Source organism: Lissotriton helveticus, chromosome 1_1 (genome assembly GCF_964261635.1).
Source record: "Lissotriton helveticus chromosome 1_1, aLisHel1.1, whole genome shotgun sequence".
NCBI lineage: Eukaryota > Metazoa > Chordata > Amphibia > Caudata > Salamandridae > Lissotriton > Lissotriton helveticus.
In genome coordinates this window covers 884,818,277-884,843,864 of record NC_136057.1, presented here as the reverse complement: position 1 = coordinate 884,843,864, position 25,588 = coordinate 884,818,277, and the positions used below count along the sequence as shown (strand labels likewise).

The 25,588-nt window shown below is 44.4% G+C and overlaps 1 protein-coding gene across 2 annotated transcripts in view; it reads right to left on the bottom strand.

The window, feature by feature from the left end:
- MON2 (MON2 regulator of endosome-to-Golgi trafficking) overlaps window positions 1-25,588 on the bottom strand; it is a 1,009,595-nt gene that overhangs the window by 625,616 nt on the left and 358,391 nt on the right. For both annotated transcript variants that reach the window (XM_078675668.1, XM_078675659.1), the window contains exons 7-9: window positions 18,044-18,169; window positions 13,476-13,670; window positions 9,096-9,220 (exon numbers count right to left, since the gene is read on the bottom strand). In XM_078675668.1, the coding sequence (XP_078531794.1) occupies window positions 9,096-9,220; window positions 13,476-13,670; window positions 18,044-18,169 (446 nt within the window). The remainder of the gene's footprint in view (window positions 1-9,095; window positions 9,221-13,475; window positions 13,671-18,043; window positions 18,170-25,588) is intronic.

Genomic DNA, 25,588 nt, shown 5'->3' with positions numbered 1-25,588 from the left:
ATTCTGCTAAAACGGAAATTTTACCGTTTGGTCAAAACAATTTTTTCCCCCCCAGACGTACTGGCCAAAAGAGGAACAAGCCCCACCCAACACCATCGTGGCAGCACGTAATTTAGGAGTTAAATTTGATGAGACCCTATCTTTCGAACAGCAGGCAAGGGAAGTGGCGGGCTCATGCTTTAACATCATAAAGGGCCTCAGGAAATCTCCTGCCCTTATCAGCCAGACACATGGTCGCAGTGGCCTTGATCACATCCAGACTGGATTATTGCAACAGCCTCTATGCAGGGGTAAATAGATCTGCCCTGCATAGACTGCAGATGGTCCAGCACGCGGCAGCAAGACTGGTTCTCAGATGGCCAAGGAAATCTTCGGCCTCTGCCGCGTTAGATGCGCTTCATTGGCTTCCTATACAGAAGCGCATTCTGTTCAAGGTCCTGACGATTGCCTTCAGGGCATTTCACAAATATGGTCCACTGTACCAATATAAACACTTCAATCGATATCATCCTACCCGAGAACTCAGATCGGCCACTGCTAACCTAATGATTGTCCCAAAATTCAGACTGGCCACAAAAGGAGGAAAATCTTTGGCAGTTATTGGTGCAAAGGCATGGAATAAATTGCCCCACCAACTTCGCACAATTACGTCCGAACAGAAGTTCAGGAAATCCCTTAAAACATGGATTTATAGTCTGGCGGACTCTGTATGCAAAACATTGGTATAACCCCTTGTTATCTGCTGACAACAGTAAACTAGACCATCTTTGCCTTTGAGTCGAAGCGCCAAGATGCTCCTTGGAGTGGTAGCGCGCTATACAAATCGCTTTCACGCAGGCGTGCCTTGGAGGTGGAGGCCCACCAAATAGCACCTGCCAGTATATAGACCCCCATGGGGACTGCGTGGCCTAGGAAGGACTGCTCTGTAAAAGACATGTTACAGGCCAAGACCGCGAGTCAGGGGTCGGAGATGACGGTGGGAGCAACAGACGGAGCAGACGCACCAGCCACGAAGGCCTTCATGACCTCGATCGTCTCAGCTCTCAAAGACGACCTACAGGAACTCAAAGACCAACTGGCGGTGGATCTCCATGAAGTTTGCCGCGATGTCTCGGAAATAGGAGACCGGGTTGCGACGTTGGAGGAGCACAAGAACGGGCGCGACGAAGAAATAGAGATGATGCAGCAGGAAATTCTTATTCTCAAAGAGCAGCATATTGAGCTCCAGGGGCAGGCGGAGGGCTTAGAGAACCGCTCACGCCATAATAACATACACATCCGAGGAGCGAGACAAGGGGCAGAGAAAGGAAACATTGGTGAATTTGTCCAAACCCCATCCTAGGCCCTGAACACACGACTGAGGACTAGATCGAGAGGGCACATCAAGTAGGCCCGCCACGCCAGGATGCTGCGCCACCACCGGATATCCTAGCCTGTCTTCACAATTTCCAACTAAAAGAGCTTATCCTACGTAAAGCCAGAGACACGCAACCTCTACAGTTCCGCGGCCTTACCTCGCTGCTCTTTCAGGACCTATCTGCTGTCACGCTGCTCAAAAGACGAGAATTTCGGCCCATCGCTCAGCACCTGAGGGGAAAAAGGGATCCCCCTATGCGTGGGGCCATCCCTTCCGCATCATTTTTAAATTCGAAGGGAAAGATGCCAGTTGAGATCACTGCAAGGAGCCTCCGACCTTCTGGGCCTTCCTCTTCCGGCCCGCCGCGTCAACACAGGGCACCAACATCCAGTAACTACAGACCTGGCCGCTGGCAGGATGTGGGCAAGTCCTCTTTGCCGCCCCATGGTCTGGACGCAGCAGCACAAGAGTAAGAGAGGGAAAACATTCTAGTCTCACTGTCTGGTAGTCTGCAAACTCGTCCCCCGCTTGACACTCTTGCCTAGATCAAATATGGTATTCTCAACTCAGATGGGCCAGCAGGCCGTCACCCTTTTGATTTCACCAACCTGAATCGTCACTACACACCCAAACTGTTACCCTGACGGACATGTGTCAATCCTGCTCTGTTGAGGTTTTTTCCCTTATGGTACTGAAGCTGACCGGCCTAGGATCGGTCTTACAATGCTTTTGCAACTCTTGTTGTCTTGTTCTTGGGGTTGTTTTTTCTTTTTTGGGATAGGGTGGGTTCTCTCCTCAGTGAGTCCTTTTTTCAGTTCCTCGCACTACAGCCTTGCGCACCTGGCCATCTTCATCCATAACGCCCTCTCTACCATCTTCCTACCTGAGGGCAGCACGTGCTCCCACAGAGCTAACCTGGCCCCTTGCTTCCCATCTGGATCTTAAAATAGTCAGTCTCAACGCCCAAGCTATTAATAATCCCGTTAAGCAGAAGGCGGTCTTATCCTTACTTGAAAACTCGGGAGGAGAGATATGCCTCGTCCAAGAAACCCACCTATTACAACCTGATACCCACCGTATGAGTCACAGTCACTTTCCCTACCAGTTCTTGTCTCCTGCAAACAGCAAATGGGAAGGGGTGGCCATCCTGGTGGCCAAGCACTTTAGGGGTTCAGTAGTGGGGCTTGTTTCGGAGGTTAAAGGGCGCCTTTTAGCATTGCAACTCCACCTGGGTTCCTCTTCCTGCACTATTGCTTTCATCTATTCCCCTAATGACCGTCCAGAGCAGTTCTTATTAGATGCATGTGCTGAGGTGTTGCATTCTCCTGATCCTGTGGTGGCAGTAGGGGGAGACCTTAACCTTGTGATAAAAGGGGGGCTGGACCGTTCTGGTTCCCGCACCGGCGGCGCAGGTGCTCAATCAGCGAAGGGGGGAGATTGGCTGCGCAAAGTAGGGATTAAGGATGCCTGGCGCTGCCTACACCCAGACAAGAAGGATTTTTTATATTGCTCGGCCACACACAAGACATATGACCGTCTTGACCACTTTCTTGTCACGCCAGCTGCATGGGCCTTTGTTACGGAGTCTACCATTGAAGCACGGGCCCTCTCTGACCACACACCCATTACCCTGTCCCTGCGCTTCCCCTCCGAACGCTCTGCTTCCACCCCGCGCTGGCGATTGTGAGATTCATTGCTTCGGTCCCCAGATGTAGTGACTGGCATAAGGCGATGTATTACTGACTATATAGCATCTAACAACGGAACTCCAAACCCCTCTCCTCGGTATGGGAGGCGTTTAAACTATTGACGCGAGGAGCTTTAATTGCTAAGGCCACCTATGAAAATAAGATCAGACGGACGAAACGCGCAGAGCTAGAAGCTACAGTTAAAGAATTAGAGACCATACATAAACGCATTGGTGCTCCCCAAATTTGGAGGCATCTGGAAAAAGAGTGCCTTCAGCTCAGTTGTCTTGACCTCGACCGTGCTGAACATGCAATGGTTCGCCTGAAACCCAAATATTTTGTTGGTTCCAACAGGGGGGGAGGGGGCGCATGTTGGTGCACTGCCTGGTTAGCCAGCAGGAGGCACACTCTGTTAAAGCACTACACGATGAGAATGGTCAGTCTCTAACTGGTGATACCAAAATAGTGTCGGCCTTCCGATCCTTTTATCAATCCCTTTACGCGGCAGATCCCTCTTTGCTGCATGATCCCACTGAATATCTGAGAGAAGCGGCGGTGACACCTCTGCCTGATGGTGAAGCTGGCGCCATGGAAGCACCTAGCCGCATCGAAGAAGTGATATCTGCGATCGCCCGGCTGAAGCTACAGAAGGCCCCTTGACCTGACTGCTTCAGTGTCCTTTTTTACAAAATCTACTGCATTGAACTCGCCCCATTGCTCACCCGCCTGTTTAACTCCTTTGCCGACACCGGGTCCCTCACACCCTCTATGCCACAGGCCTCTATCTCGGTTATTCTCAAATCGGGTAAGGGCCCAGGCCTTTATAGCTCATACCGGCCGATCTCCTTATTAAATATAGACGCAAAGCTGTTCTCCAGCATTTAAGCACATAGGCTAATCCCCCCCATGCCGGGTCTGGTTGATCCGGATCAATCCGGTTTCAACCCAGGATGACAATGTGGAGACAATTCCAAACACATCTGTCACCTAATCGATAAGGTGCAGCGGCCCAAAGAGGAAGCCCTTCTACTAGCGATTGAGGCAGAGAAGGCTTTTGATTGTGTGCATTGACTGTACCTCTTCGCTACTCTCGAGCGCTTCGGGCTGGGAACCCGGTTCCGAAGTTGGATCGCGAGCATCTACAGCACCCCTTAGCCGGCTGTCCGAGTCAATGGTATGCTCTCTGATCACTTTGAGGTAAGGCGGGAACGAGACAGGGATGTCCCCTTTCCCCCCTGCTTTTCGCCCTATATATGGAGTCTCTGCACAGCGACTTCAAGACAACCCCTTGGTGCGAGGCATCCCATTTGGTTTAGATTAGCTTATACGCGGATGACATTATCTTTTCGGTTATTTACAACAAGGGGTGGTGATGGACAGAGTCTCTGAATTAAGCAGAGTACTCTCACCCAGTCAAGAGATCAGGGCTAGATCCAACACCGTTTTTTAGCTCATTGCACCATCCCAGTTTCAGAACCTGGCTGTATGCTGAATCTGAATCGTTTTTGGCCACTATAGGTGTGGCAGGGTATACTCAGACATGAGTCCCTTTCTCACTGCTCCATCAGGATTCAAGCAAGCCGGGCCGAAGAGGCTGAAATGCCAGAAACCGGTCCCCGGTAGCTTGTCTCCTTTCTGGTGAAGAATTGGCTTGGTAGTTTGGTCTGCCCTGTTCCCATGATGCACTGGGCCAGGGACAGACTAATTTGCATATAGCCAGGTTCTGAGCTGGGATGGGGCAGTGAGATAAATAACGGTGATGGATCAAGCCCTGATCTTTGGACTGGGTAAGAGTGGTCTGCTTAATTCAGACACTCGGTTCATCACCACCCCCTTTTCTGAATCATTATCTTTTCGGTTGCACACCCCCTGTCCTCTCTGTCGGCTATTGTGAATGACCTTTAGACCTTCAGTCAGTTTTCTGGCTTTAAAATCAATATGCAGAAATCTCAAGTACATAATCTTATCGCTATCCAGCCAACAGTGGAGGCTCTCCAGAATCGCTTTTCCTTTGACTGGGTGTCGGAGGGAATTATATACCTCTGGCTGGTCCTCCACAAAAGCCTTGCGGAAACAGCAGAGATGAACTTCTCTACTCTAATATCACGGATCCGCACAGACATAAACTGATGGCGTTGCTTACCCCGGACGTAGTTTGGGGGACTATCCTCGGTTAGAATGAACGTATTACCGCGTGCCTTACATTAGTTCCAAACATTGCCACTAGAACCCCCACCACAGGCCTGATCTCACCACGATTACAAAAAACCCCAGCTTCAACAGCCTAAGAAGGATAATAAGGACGGGGGTCTAGCCTTTCCTAACATCACTCGATACTTCCATGACTCGCTTCTACGTTATTTGGTGGAGTGGAATCGTCCCATGACAGAGAAATATTGGGTCTTCATGCATCACACAGTAGCTGGCCATCACATCTGGCAAGGCGCCTGGCTGCCGAAACCGGCACGCGCCTTGGGGCTCTATTCCTGACCAGTCAAGCATCCCACAATGCTTGCGTGGGACAGGGTCTCTCAAAGGGCCAACTTATCTACATTCCCTTCTCCCTTGACCCCGCTTTTCTCGAACCCCGCCTTCCCACTGGGGATGGACAACAAGTCTGCAGCACGTTGGCTGGAAGGGAGCTGTAAACGCCTCGGGCACTTATTTGACCTTCAAGGCCTTATCCCCTTTAAGGAACTACAATGAGACTATAATCTTCCCGCCACCGATTTTTATTTGCACTACCAGTGGATACACTTGATCTCTGTGGGCTGAGACACATTCACTAGCTTTTCGACCGATGAGGCAGTTTGATAAATGGATAATTGGCAAAAATTATGATTAAGGTCTTATCTCTGAAATATACTCCTTCCTTACCATAGCCACCCCAAGGGCTCGCACTGCAGGTTAGAAACGTTGAGAGACGGAATTAGGGCACACGTTGTCTGACAAGGAGTGGGAGGATGTTTTCTATCAGGCACACCACACTACGTACTCCTCAGCCCATACTGAAACAGCTTTCAAGATTGCGACATACTGGTATTACACCCCCGATCGACTATCTAAATGGCAATCCCAATGGGATGGCCTCTGCTGGCGGGGATGCGGTAGCCCCGGGACACTTCTCCACCTACTCAGGCATTGCCCAAAAGTAACTCGATATTGGGAAAAGATACTGGATGACATTGATCTGGCCTTCAACACCTCCATTCCCCTGCTTACACTCTCCAAGGCCTCCCTAATGCGGTAACCCTCGCCTAGGGGGTGGCAGATGGGGCTTGCATTGAACGCTGCACACAGGGTAATACTAGCACGGTGGAAATCGGACAAGATACTGGATCACACACACTGGTTACACCAGCTCTGGAATCTCCTAGGGATGGAGAAGCTTTCCATTGCAGCAGCGGGGAAGAGTAAAGAATATGCCAAAACCTGGGTCCCTTTAATAGCTATTCCATCCACTGAATTCCAAGCATTGACGTGCCCACAATATCTCTGTATCCTGAAATTAGTTCCGGATGACACCGTTGTCACCCCATAAGAGTGCGTTTCACCGGTCCCCTATTTCCTCCTGACGCAGTGGGACTGTAAAACATCCAGGGTGCACAGGCTGACACACATCCTTCCTTTGTTCCTCACTGAGGAGAAGGGTGGGGGAGGGATGGGGTTATGTTAGTTTTCTTTATTGTTTTTACATTATTCTTTTTGTTCCGTTCAGTGTTTAAATACGGAATACTATTCAAAGTCTACCGATTTCGGTAAGTCGACATTCTATCGCCTCTGACCTCTAGTTTTTTAAACTGGTATGAATATTCGCCCACAGCACAACCAATCTGTTACTATTCCCCCATTTGGACGCAGCCGGCCCTGTTGGGTTGTAGGTGGCTTGCTGTGTTTAACCTTGAGAGACCCTAATTTCATCATTGCCTTGCTAGTACAACCAGATGACAGCTAGCTGGCCCGCTGGGTTGTAGGCGACCTAATTCTGATTTCTCTGCTTTGTATTCTGTCAATAAAAACAGATTTAATACTAAAAAGACCTGGGCTGGCGTTATCACTCAATTTTTAGGACAATATTCAAGAGCCTGTGATTTAAAATCGGCCTCAACTCTCTGTCCCGATATAGGACAAAGAGAACCAGAGGTAACGGCCCAAACCCCTCTCTACATTGGGGTTCAATTTTATTGCCTCCTTGACTAGCAACATCAGCACACATCATGAAAGAATATCAACATTATCTGCCAAGTATAGGCAAAAACTGGAAGAACATGGAAAGGAATAACCAAGAAATGGAGGGTGGAACCAAGCTGAACAATCTAAAGGACTCATAACGGCTAGAGTGGTCGACCTCGGAGCTGAGGAACCGGGCTTGAGTCTCGGCAGCGATGCTTAACACCCTGTGTTTCTGGGCAAATCGCTTAATATCCCTGTGCCTAACAAAAATGTAAGTGTCTGTTTGTAACGCACCTGGTGCTCTGATACCTTTGGGTCTAATTTGCACTATATAAAACTTCCACCCCCCCAAAAAAAGAAACATTAGTCTGAAATAATGTAATGCCAGTGGGAATGCGATGGGACCCTGCCCCCCTTCTGGTATCAAATTGCTGTTGGAGGAGAAAAAAAAGAGACTTGGTGGCAGCAGTGCCAGGAGGACTGAGGGCTGGAAAGGCTGTGAGAGTTGCCTCTAGAGACAAAGGCCCCTTGAAAATCTTTAAACTTCCAATATTATTGGTGGAATTGGCAAGAGAGGGGAAACAACTCCAAGAACGAGTTGTAGCCCTGCGATTCTTAAACTGTTGTCGCATCAAATTGTATTTCTCACAAAACAGCTTTGCCCTATTAAAGGGCATGCCCATGAGTGAAGTTTAAACATTCCTGGAATATTCAGTAGCAAGCATTCAAGCATGAAGTTGATTATCAACACTGATGCCCATAACCTGGGTAACACAATCCATACACTACAGGTAGGATGCAAAATATATTTAGCACTATCTTGATCATCCAAATTGAAGAACTGAAAATCTTTGACAGAGATGGCAAAATCTCACTCAGTGCGTCCCAAAGGTGCGAGTGTAGCAACCAAAGATACACACAGCAATTAATGATCAGAGGTCAAGACCATCTTAAGTAAAGACTATTTTGCCTACAGTTTCTCTTTTCTTTGACTCTCTGCCAGGTGGTGCAGTGGGGAAAGAATTCAGATTGACTTTGCTTGTTACAGTCTGAACAATAAGGCTCTACGAAGTGAAGCGCTGCATCAGGAAGGTTGCATCACCTATGCCATCATGCAATGTGGTACTCACTGACAGGGTTGAGTATTTCCAGTGTCTGATAAGAGATCCAATCAGAGCTTCATTAAACTGCAGTATGGGCTCTAAAGTTGACAGTCCAGGCAGGACAATGTTAGCGTTATTTTTCACTGTTGGCAAGTATAACTAACTAACTAACACACACACACGCACACACACGCACACCCTACTGTGTACTACCACTGGAAATGAGACACTTTCCTCTAAATGTCAAAGCAAAAGGCATTTTGAAGGTCAAGATGCACGCCAGCATCAGAGTAGTGAGAGACGAGCAAGAGACCTGCCTCATTATCATCTTCATTGTAGGAAACATGCGTAAAGCCTTGAAGACCATAACAAACAGTTAAAGAGGGCTTCCAATCCTTCTGAAATACTATCATTGAGGCAAGGGGGAAGAGGAGAGTAATCCTCATATATAGAAAGACAGTATTCTGTGCTTAGGTATGACAAATTGCTAATTTAATTATATAGTAACAGACAAAACATGTATATATGCATTGTACTATTTACACAACAAAAGAATCCATTTAGGTCACATAAATACAATACACACCAATTTCTCAGCTAGTGGTACTGCATTAGCAAAAGGGAAGGGTTGCCTTTATTTTGCAACCAGTAAAACGTACATCTGGCCCTATGTTCAAAATCATTTGAGTAAAAATGTGGCTTTACAACTCTAGTACTTTATTTTTTATCTCCTTAGTATCTTCTTTGAAATAAAAGTTATAATTGTCTTCCTACCTCAGTAGCTGTGGCTGTACACAAAGTCGGTGTATTGATTCAACTGCCACAGCTCTCAGCCACTGGGGTTTATCTGCATCAAGAAATTTTACTAGCAGCGACAGAAAGATCTCACACTCTGTTACCTAAAAGGGAAGAAAAAAGATTTTTTTAAATGTAACAGACTTTAACTTTGCCTCTTTAAAACCAGCACACTGCAAAGTTTCTTCTGATTGCAGGTCTTCATGACATTGAGGGGCAGGTTACTATGCCTCAAGTAAATGAGCTAAGTTATTCAAACACGGGGACCAAATGACTTCAACTGAACGTGACAGTGTGTTCTCAGCATTAGGCTTTCACTAAAGACTGAGTCATGCTGAGAATTTCAGAGTTAAATATACAGGTTACAATGGTCTGAAAAAGAAAAGAAACAATGACTGGGAAACTGGTGTTTTGAGTGGCAAGGAGATATTTGCCATTGCCTTGAACAGTGGCCTTGGATTTTGCATCACTGGATTTTTTTCGGCGGCACATTTGGCATATATTCACAAGACTTCTCCCACATTTTGTGTTGCAGGAAAATACTAGAAACAAACAGAGGATTGGCATTAGGAATTAATTTAAAATCTCTCCAGGCGCGTGGAGCACACGTGCAAATCTTGATTTCCAATACTTCAAATTTTTTCCAATGCTCATAAAGAAAAAATACCGACTATTCCATCATCGCCCCCAAAATTGAGGGAAAAGCATAAACTGGATCCTCTTCTCATTTAACCCCAGTTTATTCAACAGAGCCAACAAGCACATAGTATGCAGTGAGTGCGATATTGCTGCCGACAGCGACTTACACAAAAGATTGCAATCAGCAGCTTTATCAGCCTCTATTTATAAATAGAGCGATAAATGAGTTATCAACAAAATTTACAGTTAATAGTGCTCAGACTACTGTTTTACACAGATATGTGAAATTATAAAAGTGAAGGTAAAAAAACTATGGCTCATGACACACCCAAAACATTTGTAGAGAGCTGAAACTAGACAGATGTCATAACAAAACATTTGAAGTATGTCTAATAATTTTGCATATATCACTGCTCGATATTTTTGTGCTAACAGGCAAATATGGAAAATAAATGATGGAAAATAAATGTAAACTTTAACGTTAATGTTCCATCTGGCTGCATGACTCGTAGACACATGGTAATGGAACTGGCTGTAATGCTGGTGCTGAACGCTGAGCAAGCATTCTGGAATGGCTCTACTTTATGATCTTCCAGGAGAAGATGGGTTTTGAGCCCTCATTGCTGGATTCGCTGCGCCTACTCTACCGTAATCCAACAGCAAGGGTTAGAGTCTATGGGACTCTCTAGGAGTTAGATTTAGGCAGGGGTACCCGACAAGGCTACCTCCTATCGTCCCTGCTATTTGTGGTGGCTATGGAGCCGTAGGCGAACTGTGTCAGGGGGTGCACTGCTAAGAGGACTTTGATGGGACAGAGGCAGGGCAAACTTTATTTCTCTCTACGCCGACAATATTTTGCTTTATCTGGCAGACTAGGATGACCTCTTCCACAAATTCTAAAGATTCTTCGGGTCCTCAGCTCCTGTTCAGGCATTAGGATCAACTGAGGGAAATCTATAACATACCTCCTCAAAGCCTGGCGGTCACATGCTGGGTGGTCTTGTCCACTGATGTAAGAGGAGGCCGAGTTAACCAATCTGGGTACCTATGTGACAAAATGAATTTCATGCGAGAAACCTAGGCTGGAATCTGGCAAATTTTCGTGGTGCTTGTGAAACACTGGCACCGCCTACCCCTCTCACTACTGGGTAGAGCGGCACTATTTAAAACGATCTACCTTCCCAAGTTCCTCTAGGTCAGGCAAAATGCATAATTCGAGATCCCTGACCACTTCTTTCGGTCAATGGAGGCAGAACTGAGACCCTTGCTATGGAACAGTGTTACTCTTTGTATAGCACTCTCCACTCTGAATAGGCAACAAATGGACGGGGGAATCACGAATCGGCAGACGCATGCAAATCGGGAAATGGGGTTTTTCGACTGCCGCTGGCAAGGAAGTGGAGGCGCATCCCTGTCTAGTGGTTAATCAATGTCCTTCGCAGACCAAATGTAACCGTCCCATTTGACAGACTGACAGGCAATGGGCCTGAGGGGTTACGAGTGGTGGTTGCACAGGCCAAAACGGGTCAGGCACCTTCCAGAGCCCAAAGCGGTTGTGGTCCGGATATGAAAGCGGGCACTGCGTAAGATGGGCTGGGAAAACAAGTGGACTATCAAGAAGCCACTTTGGGAGTCCACTGCTCTGACAGAACTGTGTGGGGTGGCAGGACATCGGTAATGGGACTTACTGGGTACCTCAAAACTCAGAGACCTAAGAAAGGAACAGTAATGCCTGATCTTTGAAGAATTTCAAGGAAAGTATGACCTATCTGGAGACAAATACTGCGCTATATGCAGATAAGGGCGATCCTAAAGCGACGCCTCATGTCTAAAGAAGGAGAAGGAGGAACACAAAATAATGCATTTTTATAAATTTTACAGAACAAAAGAGAAACAAGGCTGTTAAGCTATTCAAATTTTGTATATTTAGTACATTAGTGAAGATCATATCTGAGGCTCCCTGTGCACAGTCATAGAAAGAGAAAAACAAAGCACTATTGAAATTCAGGCAGCGGTGCTACACAATAAGAAAAAAAAATACTGCGGAGGCCCACTCAGGCAAAATTAGGCCTTTCACCAAACACAATGCTAACACTTAAATTGCATCTCCTTAATTCCAATTAAAGCCAGAAATATTACTTTAGAATTTTCGCCCACAGGAGAGACCACAGGAGGCATTTCTAGAATACCTCACCACAGTGTTTGTACTAAGAACTGTAGAGTTTTGAACTTCAGGGGGCTGCGGCTTCCCAGGGGGTGAGGAGCTGCTGTTATACTATGCAGAAAGCTTAGATACATACTTACACTTGATAGCGAGGCATAAAAACTACCATTGTCAAGCTGGAGCTAGAGTATATGGCCTCATTGATTTTAATCCTAGTTTGCACGTTTCTGCCCAGAAAACAAGTGGGGAAAGGGCAACATCAGTTGAGCTTAGACAGTAAATTTGCAATGCTCCTACTTCAAAGATGCTTCCTTGGCTGGAAGAAGTAAGATTCTCGAAGCGTCCATGTCTCAAAGTAATACATAACATAAAATTATGGGATTACGGGATCACCGTCCCAAGTGAACCACATTTATTTAAATGTACATGTTACAAAGGATCCAGTTATCAGACTGTCTCATTCGTAACCAACAGTGGTGTACATTACATTTTTCAGTTAATTGCTATTACCAATTCTTCAACCATGCAGCCACCCCTGGGATCAGAAATTCAATCTAAAAATTCTCTGGAAAGTGCCACTTTTAAAGTACATGATTCTGCTTTCCTTTTAATTACGTTTATGTTTAGTTTGATATTTTAACACATTGCTCACAATATAGTTGCTATTAAGGCAAACCATTTTTTGGGGTTCTCCTGACACACATTCGGGTTTATGTGAAGTGGATCCTGGAGGTCCATTATACTTTGGAGGACTGGCTACCGCATGTCAAATGCACTATGGGGGCAGAATCTGCTGGTGGCAACATATGCGGCTCTGCTATGTGGGCACATCTTATAGTGTCTACGAAGGTTTTATTGGTTGGTATTGTGTTCAATATCTATCCCTTACTGAGGTGGGTATGCTTTAAAAGGTAACGTTCTTTTTGAATAATTATTCTGCTTGTTTTGGTTTCACAGCTTGCTGGTAAGTACATTACAGAAATAAGATCCAGTGTATTGCACCATGAGCTTCTTCCTACTGAGCGCCAACATTTCCTTGGAGTGTTAATTTGGGGGCAATGTGAGGCACATATTATGGTAACACCATCTGTGCAGTATTTATTTATGAGTTAAACACAGTATTTCCATACTTGACCACAACCAAGCAATGTGATTAGGAGCCTGTGAAGCCCTCAAATGTCACATAGTTTGAGTAACTGCATTTCTTTTGTAAAATCACTAGTGTTTACTGTTACTTAAAATATAATTATTATTGGCACAAGTAACAAAAGGTGCTTAAGGCTTAAAATTACTGAACCCGAACACATATTTAGAATATGCAAAGATGACAAAAAAGGATAAAGAATGTACTGTTAATTTAATAATGTCTGTCACTTAACATAGATGAGTTTAAACATTCTCTGTACATTAGAACCTAGGTTGCAAATTGTTAAGAATATGTTTATCCACAAGATGCATACATGTGTTTTTCCATAAAGTTCCTAAATCACAACCAATAAAGTGTAAAACTGTTAACATTTCAAACTTTAACTTCGTAGAGAAAAAAAGAATCTTACCAAAAGGCCATAAAATTGTTTGATCAGAACAGACACCACTCTCAGCAGACGCATGCAAATCGGGAAATAGGGTTTTTCGACTGGGGCTGGCGAGGAAGTGGAGGTAGATCCCTGTCTGAATTTTATGTTTGGTGAGAACAGTTTAATCACCAATGGACACACTCTTTCCTTAAGGAGGAAACTAAATTCTTGATGCTATAACCACAGAAAAAGAAAACAAAGTGTTAGATAATGGTCAAAATTAAAAAAATAAACAAGAAAATAGACCCATTTTATAAATCACAAACATGCTCCAACTCGTTCTAGAAATCAGAATTGAGATGCTATACATAATTGGCCTTGTTGATGATGACAAATGAAGTAAAGAAAGGTAGAAGGTGGAGACTACTCCTGTCCTACAAGCTCTTTCTCATACTAATCACCTCAATTCACCCATTAACAAGAGACACTCTATCTCACATACTCCAAGCAGTTCTACAGGAGGGCCATGGAATGGCTAACATGGATACAGGAAAAATGAGTTCCTTGTAAAGTTCTGAGGTTACTATCTCTCCATACTGTGGCAGAAATAAAAAAAAAAGTGTTCAGGAGTTCATTCAGGCAAGGTGTTTTTTCCATACAAAACCAATTTTGTCTGCTTATAATCCAGAGACCGTTTTTTATTTTCTGCCACTTCCCTAAATGGGGTTTCTGTTTCCTGAAAGAACCTGCAGAATGGCGGTGACCTGAGGTGCTATTACTCTTCCGGAATGCAGTTGAGGTTTCTTTGTCCTTTCTTTAACCCACACCACCCACACTTGCCTTAATTCCTGGTTTGTTCATGGTATCGTTTGTTCTGTCATAGCCCCTATATCCTAGCAGGTAACCCTATATTTTCTAGAGGGGGCTTTTTACATCTAAGTCCCTGTCACATTTCCCATATGAATTTTACGAGGAGAAGAATTGCTATTTTAAAAAACTATTCATTTTCTGAAATATTATTATCATTAGTATTTGCAGCCACTATACTCCATTCTATTGTGGAGTTTTCCCCGCTGTCTTTAAGTTCCCCTGCATGACAATGTTTGGTGTCTTGTTGTATAACCTAATCAGAATATTTTAGAACAACAACAGTCTGTTGGGCTTTAATAAATGAATGTCTACCTTGGGGAATCTTTCCATACTTGAAAAATTGGCCAAATCATTTTTATAATAATAAAACAAACAAAAAAACAATTTCGATCCAGCAGTATCAAAACTTCCCTGGTTATGAAAAGTTATGGTGATATGTGTTGCAAATCATGAACCCCATAGTTGACATGGAACAGCTGCTTGAATATCATGAATTCAGATTCCACTCCGCTTTCATCATAGAACCAGCCACACTAAGGCTCGTGGACAATTATCACACCAATGTAAATTGTTCATAGTTTGTCCAATGCCACAGAGCTCAACCATAAACATTAAGCCATCAAGTTGTATGATTTAAGATTGGAATCCTACACACTCCATAGAGCAAAACTTACAAGTTAACCTGAAAGATACATTCACATTTCTTTTGACGACGATACAGGCTACACTGATGTGGCTGACAAAATCATGGCACAGTGGTACATTGGGGGTAAATTAGGGGAACATTGGGTGAATTTGTCATGCAAGGATAGCATTTCTTTGTTTACGCAGCAAGTATTTTATGTACCCTCATTTTATGTATCCTTTACGATATCATGAGTCAGGGATTAGACACAGCTCCAAGAGATGGCACTGATCTGCATATATAACCCAAGAGGGGGGTGGGCCCTGCAACCTTTACCCACTACGGACAAATTCAAAGTAAGAGAGCCAATATTAAAGCCATAAGCTTAGCAATGGCAACACTAAACCTTTTTAACTAGTAACCACTTAATGGCTTCCTAAATACTATGCTAAAAGTAAATGAGGGAAAAAGCCACATTAACCGAGCACCAATCACATATTTTATGTGGCAAGCAGAAAGACAGAAAAATAGAGCGCAACCGCAACACCATGGAGCCCTAACAAGGGATTTTTACCTGAATCTCAAAATCTTCTTAAGATCTATTTGTTTCAATTAAGGAACCTTCTAAACGACATGGCTGCCACTGTGAATCTAATTATACCAAGTCAAACATTATGCAGTGAGTTAGGAGAACTCCTGACCTGTAAAAGCATATTAATAGACCAAATTAGCTTTGTCCGTTAATCATCTACTTACTTTTTTGAACTGTAGCAGATTTTAGTTTAAAAGAAAAAAAAACGTTTACCAACTATGAACAAGTGCAACCATAATACATGTTTGGGTTATACAAACCATCTATGAGCAGTTAAATTAACATCATAATACAAAGAAAAACAAATCCAAAGAAGTGCATCTTGCATGCCAAATTCCAAAACAACTATATAGTTCTAGGTAGCCTTTATAGATCTCAATGAAGAAAATCTGTTCATCTATAGTCTGGCAGGTGACTAATTCCATTAAAGCAAACTTCTATCTACTAGTCCACTAGACAGACCATTATCAGAGATTTTCACCTATAATGGATAATTCTATTAGACACAAGAGCCTTTTAACCTATAGTTATGTGGAATAGACATGTTTATTTGAGAAGGCCTTCCCACTAAGAAGTCAGAAGTTTCGGAATTGATCACTGTCGCACTGCATCAACACCTCCTCTACTGACCATTTATGAGGAGAATGTCATAACCATTGTGAAATTATGAAATCTGTCTCACAGTGCAATCTTCCAACTGAGATCTTAAAATCATTAGATTTGGCAGTAATGGCGCCTATTTGTAAGATGACGTCTATTTGTATTATCAGGATCCCATTGTAAATGATGTAGCCCTGACCCCCTCGAAGCATGCAGTAAGACAGACACTTTTTTTAAAACGTCTAACTTGGATCCATTACTGGCAATTTCAGAGCAAAACTGATTGAATAAACACTAATAAAACATCGTAGAGACTTCATTAAAGTTCCAATATTTTTACATCCACTGGTAGCTGTTTCAGAGTCCGTAAATGGCATTGAACACATTTTAACAGCAGTCATGATTACAAAAACAGTAGTAATCACCTCCATTTTATTATAACTCTTCCTGACATTTAGTACAGTAAAGTTTAATATCCTTGTAGACCAATTAATATCTGCAGGTACAATGGAGTCTGTGTTGGTCCAGTGCTAATTGTTTATATCAGGGGGCAATTAGAAGTTCCCCCAGCACATTATTCTTCAAGGTACTACCCCATTAACTCGAATTCATAGGGCTTATCACTTTCCTTAAAGGAAAGAAAATGACTTCACTATAGCTAGAGGACTGTTAGATCCACTGCTGGGCGATAAGGTAAGCAAGATACATAGAATTAATTTTAACATAATTTTCTGATGAACTTAATATATCAGGAATGAATTTGTTTAAGGGCCTAATTTAGATCTCGGTGGATGGGTTATACAATGGTGAGGGATATCGAGGTAGCTGAAATATAAATCCCATTATGTCTTATCGGATTTATAGCGAATTGGATATCTGCCACCGTTGTGATGGGGTAACCCGTCCACCGAGATCTAGATCAGGCCCTCAGCATTGAGGGGTATAATGGCCATGCCTTCTCCCACTATAAATCATTTCCATCAGGAACCCTTCAAGCATTTTCCCAACAGTCTATTCCTTTTTCAATGGACTAATACACTAATTGTGTAGTTTCCAGGGATTATTGGTCTCCCTCATCTATGTTAACATAAACCTTCAACTTCAACCTTAAATCTGTGGCCATCTTAATACCAGACCATGTCATTGCTTGCCTTGAGGTTGTCAACTTTACACTTCTCTCTCAGAGTCTGCTTAGTTTAGATTTAGGAGTGTGTCGGGGTGAAGGGATGTCTAAAAATTGAATGGTTACAAAGCCAAGGCAGGAAGAACCAGCTTTCTAGTGGAGTCTAACAACCCAATTGTTTGCTTGCAACTCCATGGATTCAAAATAGGACTCACCTTTAGTAAATCAACTCTGCTGCCATCTCTTGTTTCCATCAGATGAAGATGTTGCGAAAGATTTTGTAATGTTTGCATGATATAGTCAATACATCACAATTTGTTTCATGGTGTGTGAACTAAAGAAATACCTTTATTTAGAAACCTAAAAAAACATTATTACCAATCTAAAGTGCAGCATTCGGTCTCATTACAAAACTGAAAAATTATGATAATGTGTCTGATCTGCCACACCTTGGATAGGCTCGAAAGGAACACATTTACGTAACAGTGCTATACATGGCACAGAGAGCCCACATGATAGCCTTATTGTTTTATTACCAGAATGTGAAATCTTATACCATAAATTCATTTTGTGTCTACTGACTAGATATTCCTGGTCATTCCTTCACGCAGGCCCTCTGTCCTGCTAATAAATCGATGCCATCTCTCCAGATCCGGCCAGATGAGGAAATAACATTTATTTTTCTCTCCTCAGATTAGCTCTCTTCCTTATTTGCTGCCCTAAGGCCAAAGCGCCTCAAAGTAAGTGAGGTCTATAGAAACAAAACTACAAATAGTATATGATTATTAAAAAAATACCTGCAGGAAAACTTGGGGAAAGTCATTTAGGACAGATTCAAGTAATTCAAGTCCAAACGTCCTGGTCATTTCAGTCATCCCAACAAGCCAATATGGGGCATCAGCATTAACCAACTGACATAGGTCCTAGAAGAAGAAGAAAAAAATCTATGACAATTGTGTACCTTCTTTAACATTTTCAAAATATAGATACACATCAGGCACGCAACGCCCATTGGACTCAAAGGGCTTCAGCCCCCCCCGGCCCCCGTCGTGTGTGGCAGCCCGGGATGAGACCGCTTCCCGGGCACAACACAGCCGCACCGAGCACTCACTTCACAGGTCTTTAAAAGACCATTTGCATATTAATGAGGCATAGTTGTTTTTTAACCCTTCTAAGAGCCCATGGAGCTCCACTATGACTATTGCTTAAAGATTCAGCCCCCCCCCCCCCGGAATGGTTTCTCAGCCCCCCCCCCCGTAATTTGGCTCTAGTTGCGCCTCCGATACACATAAACCCATAAAATTAACAACTTAAGAAAATGTTTAAGAAATCAAAATCCAGCAACAGAAATAATAAGGACACAAGAAAGGGTGAATTTTATCTTAGAAAGAGAAGTGACAATCATTTGTTTGTCACAAGATGGATTTTGAATTTTTATTTTTGGAAAACATTTTATTACGTTTTTCTCCATAGTCAAGGTCACAAATAGAGCATTTTCAGATGCAGTAATCCACTGTACAGAATTCACACAATAACAGTCCATCTTACCCCTTTTCTCCCCCCTCTTGCCTCCCTTAGATTCCAAGCCAGTTTCCTGTGCTGGGACAAACAAAGTCATGATTTAGTTAACCTTGGACCACGGTTGAGTCCTGTTGGATTCCAGAAGGATTCCTCTATATTGGACCCAGTCTCACAAAATCTTCAGATGTTTGTGTAGGTATATATCAGGCCCTCTAAACTCTTGCTGGAGCCTAATCCTTTTTCCACCCTTTCAATGTGGGGGGAGCTTCATCTTTCCAGTGTTTCGCACTCTCTCTTTTGGCAACCATTAGAGAAAACCAGAGCAGGGTCATCTTGTATCTGTTAAAATCCCAGTCTGCCTGTATAGGGAGTACCACTAGCTTCAGGTCACCCAGGATACGCTAGCCCATCACTTTCCCAATTATAGAAAGCACCCCCCTCCCAGAAGGAGGTCAACGCCCCACAAGACCACATTGTATGTAGCACGTCTCCTCCATCCTCTGGAGACATCTCGGGGAGGGCACCAGTCCCTGCCTCCACAACCTGCATCTCGTCCAGTATGTGCAAAGGAGATAATGCACGTGAATTAGCCTAAACTACTTTGCAATCGCCGCCTCTGATGGTGAAGCGAGGGCTTCCCTCCAGTCCTCCTCTTCAAATGGGCCTAGATCCGATTCCCGGGCCTCCCAGAGTTTCGAGAATTTGTCAGAAATTATGGGTAAAAGGTTTCTGTAAAGTTGTGAAATCTTTTGGTGACCTAGGTCTTCCCCCAGTAATTTATTGTCTAGGGCTGGTTGTCAATGGTTTCACCAGGTCCCCCATGTAAGGTGTCAATGCCTGGTGTATTTGGGAGTACCGCAAGAACTAACTGCAGTGGATTTCAAATTCCGCTTCCAATGTGGAAAATGATTTCATAGCTGTACACTGCATCACATCTCCCAACTTGGAGATTCCAATGGTGTACCATGAGCAAAATCCCTTCAGGCAGGTCACCTGGGAGAGCTGGTTCCCTTCCCATAAAGGAATCACCTCCGAGAGTCTCCTCTTACGGCTCAGTAATTTTTTCGTGTCTTGTCTGTTGTGGCTGGGGTGAGGGAGGCTCCCACTCTCTCCATCTACTGCTCCTTCCCCTCTACTACTGTTCAGTATCCATTTGCTCTCCTAATGCTGGGCATCACAAACAAAATATCAATGTCAGGACGTTAAATGTATGTTCTTATTATTTTCTGTCATGAGATTCTCTCAGATATTCATTAACAGTTGAATATCTTCACTGACATGAGGGATCCCTAGAACACAATTTGTTTTCAAAAAAACATTTTCAGCTAGTTAATTGACAATTAAATATATTCGGCTGAAAATACTACTGTATTGCATGCACCCTTTGTAAAACCACAAAGTCAGTGATAATGTAGACTTTAACAGCACACACTTGATAATTAGACACTGCATCTTGCAGGAACTCTTGAGGCAGCCAGGGCCAATGAGGCATTTTGCCTTTTTCTGGGTCATCAGGGAAGGATTACCTAACATCATTTACTATTCATGGCTGTTTTGTTATCTGAAAACTTGTGTTTTTGTGGAGTGAAGGATAGCATAATCATTTGATGTCATTTGTGATTTTCTTTGAGTTTTTTGCGGTGAGAACCTTTTTCCTGTATTGTTTCTCTTTTCACCTTTTTCCTTTGAGCACCATGCTGGCTATTATTGAGCTGTGCCCCTCATGTAGAGGAAAGTAGTCATAGAAGGACAAAAATATTATGTATCGGTAGTTTGTCTCCCAGATTCCTACACCATCCCAAGATGCAAAATCTGCATGGAGAATCCGTACATGCACCTCAGGGATAGGGAGGGAATTTGCCTCAGCCAAAGGGGGGAGGTGTTCTTTGGCTTATTTTTTGGCTCCTGATGTGACCAGGTCTACATCTCTTTCAGGACCCTCAAACCGGAGTCACAGGTGCTCCCTCTCTGTATCCAGTGAGGCAAGAATTTCAGCTTCCCTATCAGCATCTGGTGGTTCTTTATCATTGGTGTCAGTTTCTACATCAAGTGCATTGAGTGCTAAAAGGGATCCTTGTGTCCATCGTACAACTCTGTGAGGCTGGGCACCAATGCCAGTGAGAAGGTTAGAACCTAGAGGTGCATAGTCGATGTTCCATCTTCTCTAAAGCTACTGAGGAGTTCTATCAGCAACAGTGATTCATTGCGGCCGAGGGTTTTGGTGAAAAAGAGATACAGGCAGTAGTTCCTTCAAAATGAACTGTATCACTGACCCTGCACAAGATGATGAAAAGTCTGGCAGCCTCTCGTGTTCCTTAAAAGAGTAATGTCTAATTGGCACAATATGTGACTTACCTATTAGAGACTACAATGCCCATATTTTGGGTCATAACAATGTCTGATACAATGGTGTATAGCTTTGAAAATTTGGCTAATTGGATTTCCTTTTTAAAACCAAAAAAAGCAAATCTACATAGAAAATGTTGTCTTCGTAAAAATATTTGTTAATTAATGGTGTTTCATGAATCCTGCATTTGCGCATGGATTTTCTCCTATTTATGGATTTAGGGAGAGACCCTGTGACAGGCAAATAGGATTACACGTAACAAGCTTTTCACTCACAAGTGTAAAATTCTCCAGATAAACACCCATCAAAATGCTGCTTGCTTTCATTGACCTCGGTACTTTTCAGTGGCTTGACTGCTTTGAGAGGGAAGAAACTTATAATGAATTTAATGTAACTTTCATATCAACTCAGTATTAGACAAGGTAAATATTCAATATTGCCAAAAATCTACCTTCTGTCACAACAACTAATGTCAGGGAATCACAACAGTCCTGCTCCAGAGGACTCTTCTCCCCCCCGGCCCCACCCAGTCCAGATTGCTATGACCATGACCCTTGGGGCTGAAGTAGGCCGGTGAAAGTCCTTTCTTTGAACTTAAATGGGGTCCAGACTAAACGTGAAGAAGACCGGAGAGCGGCAAAACGGCCTAAACTGGCAGCCTCCTCCTCCTCCAAGAAACCTTCCTCATGCGCAACCACTGCCCCTTCCTGGTTCGGATGGGCTTTTCAAGGGTGTTTCATATGCTCGTTTTGTGAAGGGATCTTGTAAGACCCACAAGGTTGATATTTGGAAGTGACCAGATTTCTACACAGGACCCCATTATGGTACAATATATATATGCCCCCCTACCCCTGATGAGAGCCTCCTAGAAACGGTGGAGAAATTGCTAGCACATTTCCCCTCTGGACAAAGACTGATGAATGGTCATTTTAACAGGTTTGTGGATTTGGAATGGGAACGATCAAGGAGAAGGGGGAACTCCCAAGGAGAAGGAAATTCCCCAGCAAGATTCATGGCCACCCTGGTTCTCATGCACACATGGCAGGCACTACACCTACACAAAAGGGGAACATTCCTTTTATTCAATTGCTTATGAAACTTTTACCCAACTGGATTATTTTCTCATGTCGAGCTTGGATATCCATTGGGTGGCAGAAAGTCAGATCCTGCTCTTGGACCCTCTGATCACTTACCAATAGAACCTGATTGGAGAAAAGGACCCACAACAAAACAAGCAGGGTAGCACTTGGATCCATGGTTGCTAGCAAACCCAGACCATAAATGTCAATTAATCGTTTCTATAGAATCCTTCTTCCGAACCAATACTAACTCTGTGACTTATCCTGTTATCCTATGGGAGCCGTTCAAGGCCACCCAGCTAGGTGAATTCATTAGCTATCAGACTGGGTTGGGAGAAGGAAGCAGGAAACAATCAGAGACTTATAATTTTGCATCCTGGAGATCGAACATTAATTGATGGTGTTGCCGTAGTTAACCACTCACTGCAACCTCCTCTATACTCAGGGGACATGTAGGCAAACGCAACTAGACAAAGCCAAGCAGGCATGGAGAGTGACAATAAGATGCACGTACCAGTAAAGTAATAAAGTGAGCAGCATCCTACACTGGCCAAGCTCAAACAGGACACACTGAAACTTGATAGCAATAAATGAAGTGGAGGACGGACCCCCTCTCAGGGGAGAAAAGGCCATACCTGAGGAGTTTGCCTCCTACTACACGAAGCTATACTCAGAGGAGAGACGACTGTCGGGAGATTACATGGCTATATTTCTCAGGGACCTCCCCGCCAGGAGCCTGAGCTCTACTGAGTGGGCCTCTCTAGAGGAATCTCTCACTGAGGACAAAATCAATGAGGCCTTGGGACAATTGGACCCAATGGGGATCCAGGGGAGTTTTTTCAAACACATACCACCACCACAAGAGTGTCTCACCTAGCAGCCATGCTGACAAATGTGGCACTACAGGGATCTACCAGTGGATCTATCTAAAGCTGAGATAGTGGTTAGTCACAAACCTGGGTGACAGCCAGAGCAGTGTTCGTCATACAGCCTGATCTCCCTACTGAATGTAAAGGCCAAAATACTGGCGAAAGCCCTGGCAAACTACCTTACTACAGTTATAACCACACACGTGTCACAAGACAAATCCGGTTTTATGCTGGTACGGGTGACATCATAATAATATCAGTAGAGTAATTAATGCCTTAGCTGTGAGTGGAAAGTTTGAAGGCCTGGTGGCACTCTCCTTTGTGGACTTTGAAAAAGCCTTTGATTCTGTAAATTGGGATTATCCCTTCCCCTCCTCAGGAAATACAACCTGGGCCCTAGTTTATGTCAATACATCAAACTCCTACACACACATCTTAGAACCCATGTCAGGATGGGAAGAGTTATTTCAGATGGCTTCAGATTAGTCTGTATACCCGGCAGGATGTCCCCTCTTTCCACTTCTTTGTGTCCTGGAGATAGAGCAGTTGGTGCAATGGATTTGAGTTGACGTGCAAATCTGGGGATTTGAATGGTCCAGGGAATAAAGGATAGAATAACGCTTTATTCTTATGACTTGCTAGTCTTCTTGGTGGACCTGGAGTGGTCCGGCCTTCGCCTGTTACAGATTCGCGGCACATGTGATTAGGGACCAACCGGTTGCCATCGTGTGGGCCAGAAACATCACACACACCGTGGGTAGGTTCAGATACCTAAGGGTCAACGTCACATCGGACCCTCGGAAAGCCTGGTATAGCAACATTCAACCCCTGTTAGACAGATTGGAGGCGGACATCTTATTCTGGTCTGACCTACTCAGATCACTCCTGGCCGATCAGCTATTCTTAAGATCGGCTCTCTTCTCAGAGTTCTTCATCAGCTGCAGAATTACCCCTGCACACACCTTCCCCCAAAAGCTTTTTTTACTAAACTGGAAGGAACCCTGCGGGGATACTTATGGAACGGTGGCGCTGCCAGAATAGCATTGAATCAATGTTACAAATCCAAGTATAATAGGGGAACAGCGGTGGCAGACACGAACTGTGGCATGAACTCAGAGAATGACCTGGCCTTTGCCATCAAATGATCGCTACTACACCTCCTCTAGCTTAAGGGTGAATCAGGTCTTAGAACCAGAAAGATTTGATCAAAAAGGGTCAATAAGCCTGCTGAGAATTAGAGGACAAGATCAGCTGTAGCAGGGTTAGGGAAAACAGGTGGAAGACTGATTTAGATCAGCAAGAACACCTTATCCAACCAGAGGAGGTCAATATGTAGAATATATGGGTTCTGTCTGGTTGCAAACTGGATGACTGCAGGAGTGATCCAAAACTGAAAACAAAGATCGGCAGAAAACTGCTTAGTTCTTACATAAGGTACAAGGGATAACCTGTACCTTATGAGGTTTTGCAAAACACTTAAGGATTGTGCTTGGTGACACAGCAGAGCCCCACAGCTTGTTTGGCAGATGACACATTCTTAATAGGTTTTGCCCCCAGCTTTTCAAATAAAACATTAACTTATTATAATCTAAGAAGAGAAACATATTTTCTGCAACGGAATGAGAGAAGAAAAGCCAACAAGCCCAGAAGAGCTTGCTTCAGCTCCATGTTGATAGGGAGAATGTAGACCGACAGGGACTACTGACTGTGATCCTCTAAGACACGGGTACTCATAGTACGGCCCGCGGGCCAGGGGCGGCCCGGCAAGCCTTCCCTGGCGGCCCGCGGACCGTGCAGACATCGTACCCGTGTTTTTTTTTTTTTTTTAAAGAATCTCAGCAAACACCCCTGCTGTAGCGCGATACAGAGACTCTATGTGAGGGCTGGGCGATTTCTGTCAGAGTGGGGCTGCAGGGGCCTAAGAAGTAAACAAAGCCTCATCAGCATGCGAATGGTCTTTTAAAGACCTGTTAAGTGCTCGGGTGCGGCTGGCTGGCTTGCTGAGTGTGTGTGTGCCCAGAAGCTGTCTCAGCCCGGGCACACACAGGCAGGGTGAGATGAAGAGGGAGAGGGAGGAAAGGGAAGGAGATAGAGATACACAAACAGAGGGAGAGCGAGGGAGACAGAGGAAGAGCGAGGGAGAGCGAGGGAGACAGGCAGACAGAGGAAGAGTGAGGGAGGGAGACAGAGGCAGACAGAGGGAGAGCGAGGGAGGCAGTGCGAGGGAGAGCGAGGGAGACTGAGGCAGACAGGGAGAACGAGGGAGAGTGAGAGAGGGAGACAGGCAGACAGAGGGAGAGCGAGGGAGGGGGACAGAGGCAGACAGAGGGAGAGCGAGGGAGGCAGCGCGAGGGAGAGCGAGGGAGACTGAGGCAGACAGGGAGAGCGAGGGAGTGAGACAAGCAGGCAGAGGGAGAGAGGGAGTGAGAGGGAGTGAGACAGTCAGAGTGAGTGAGACAGAGAGACAGAGGGAGAGAGAGGTAGAGAGAGGGAAGTAGAGAGAGGGAGGGAGAGAGAGAGGGAGGG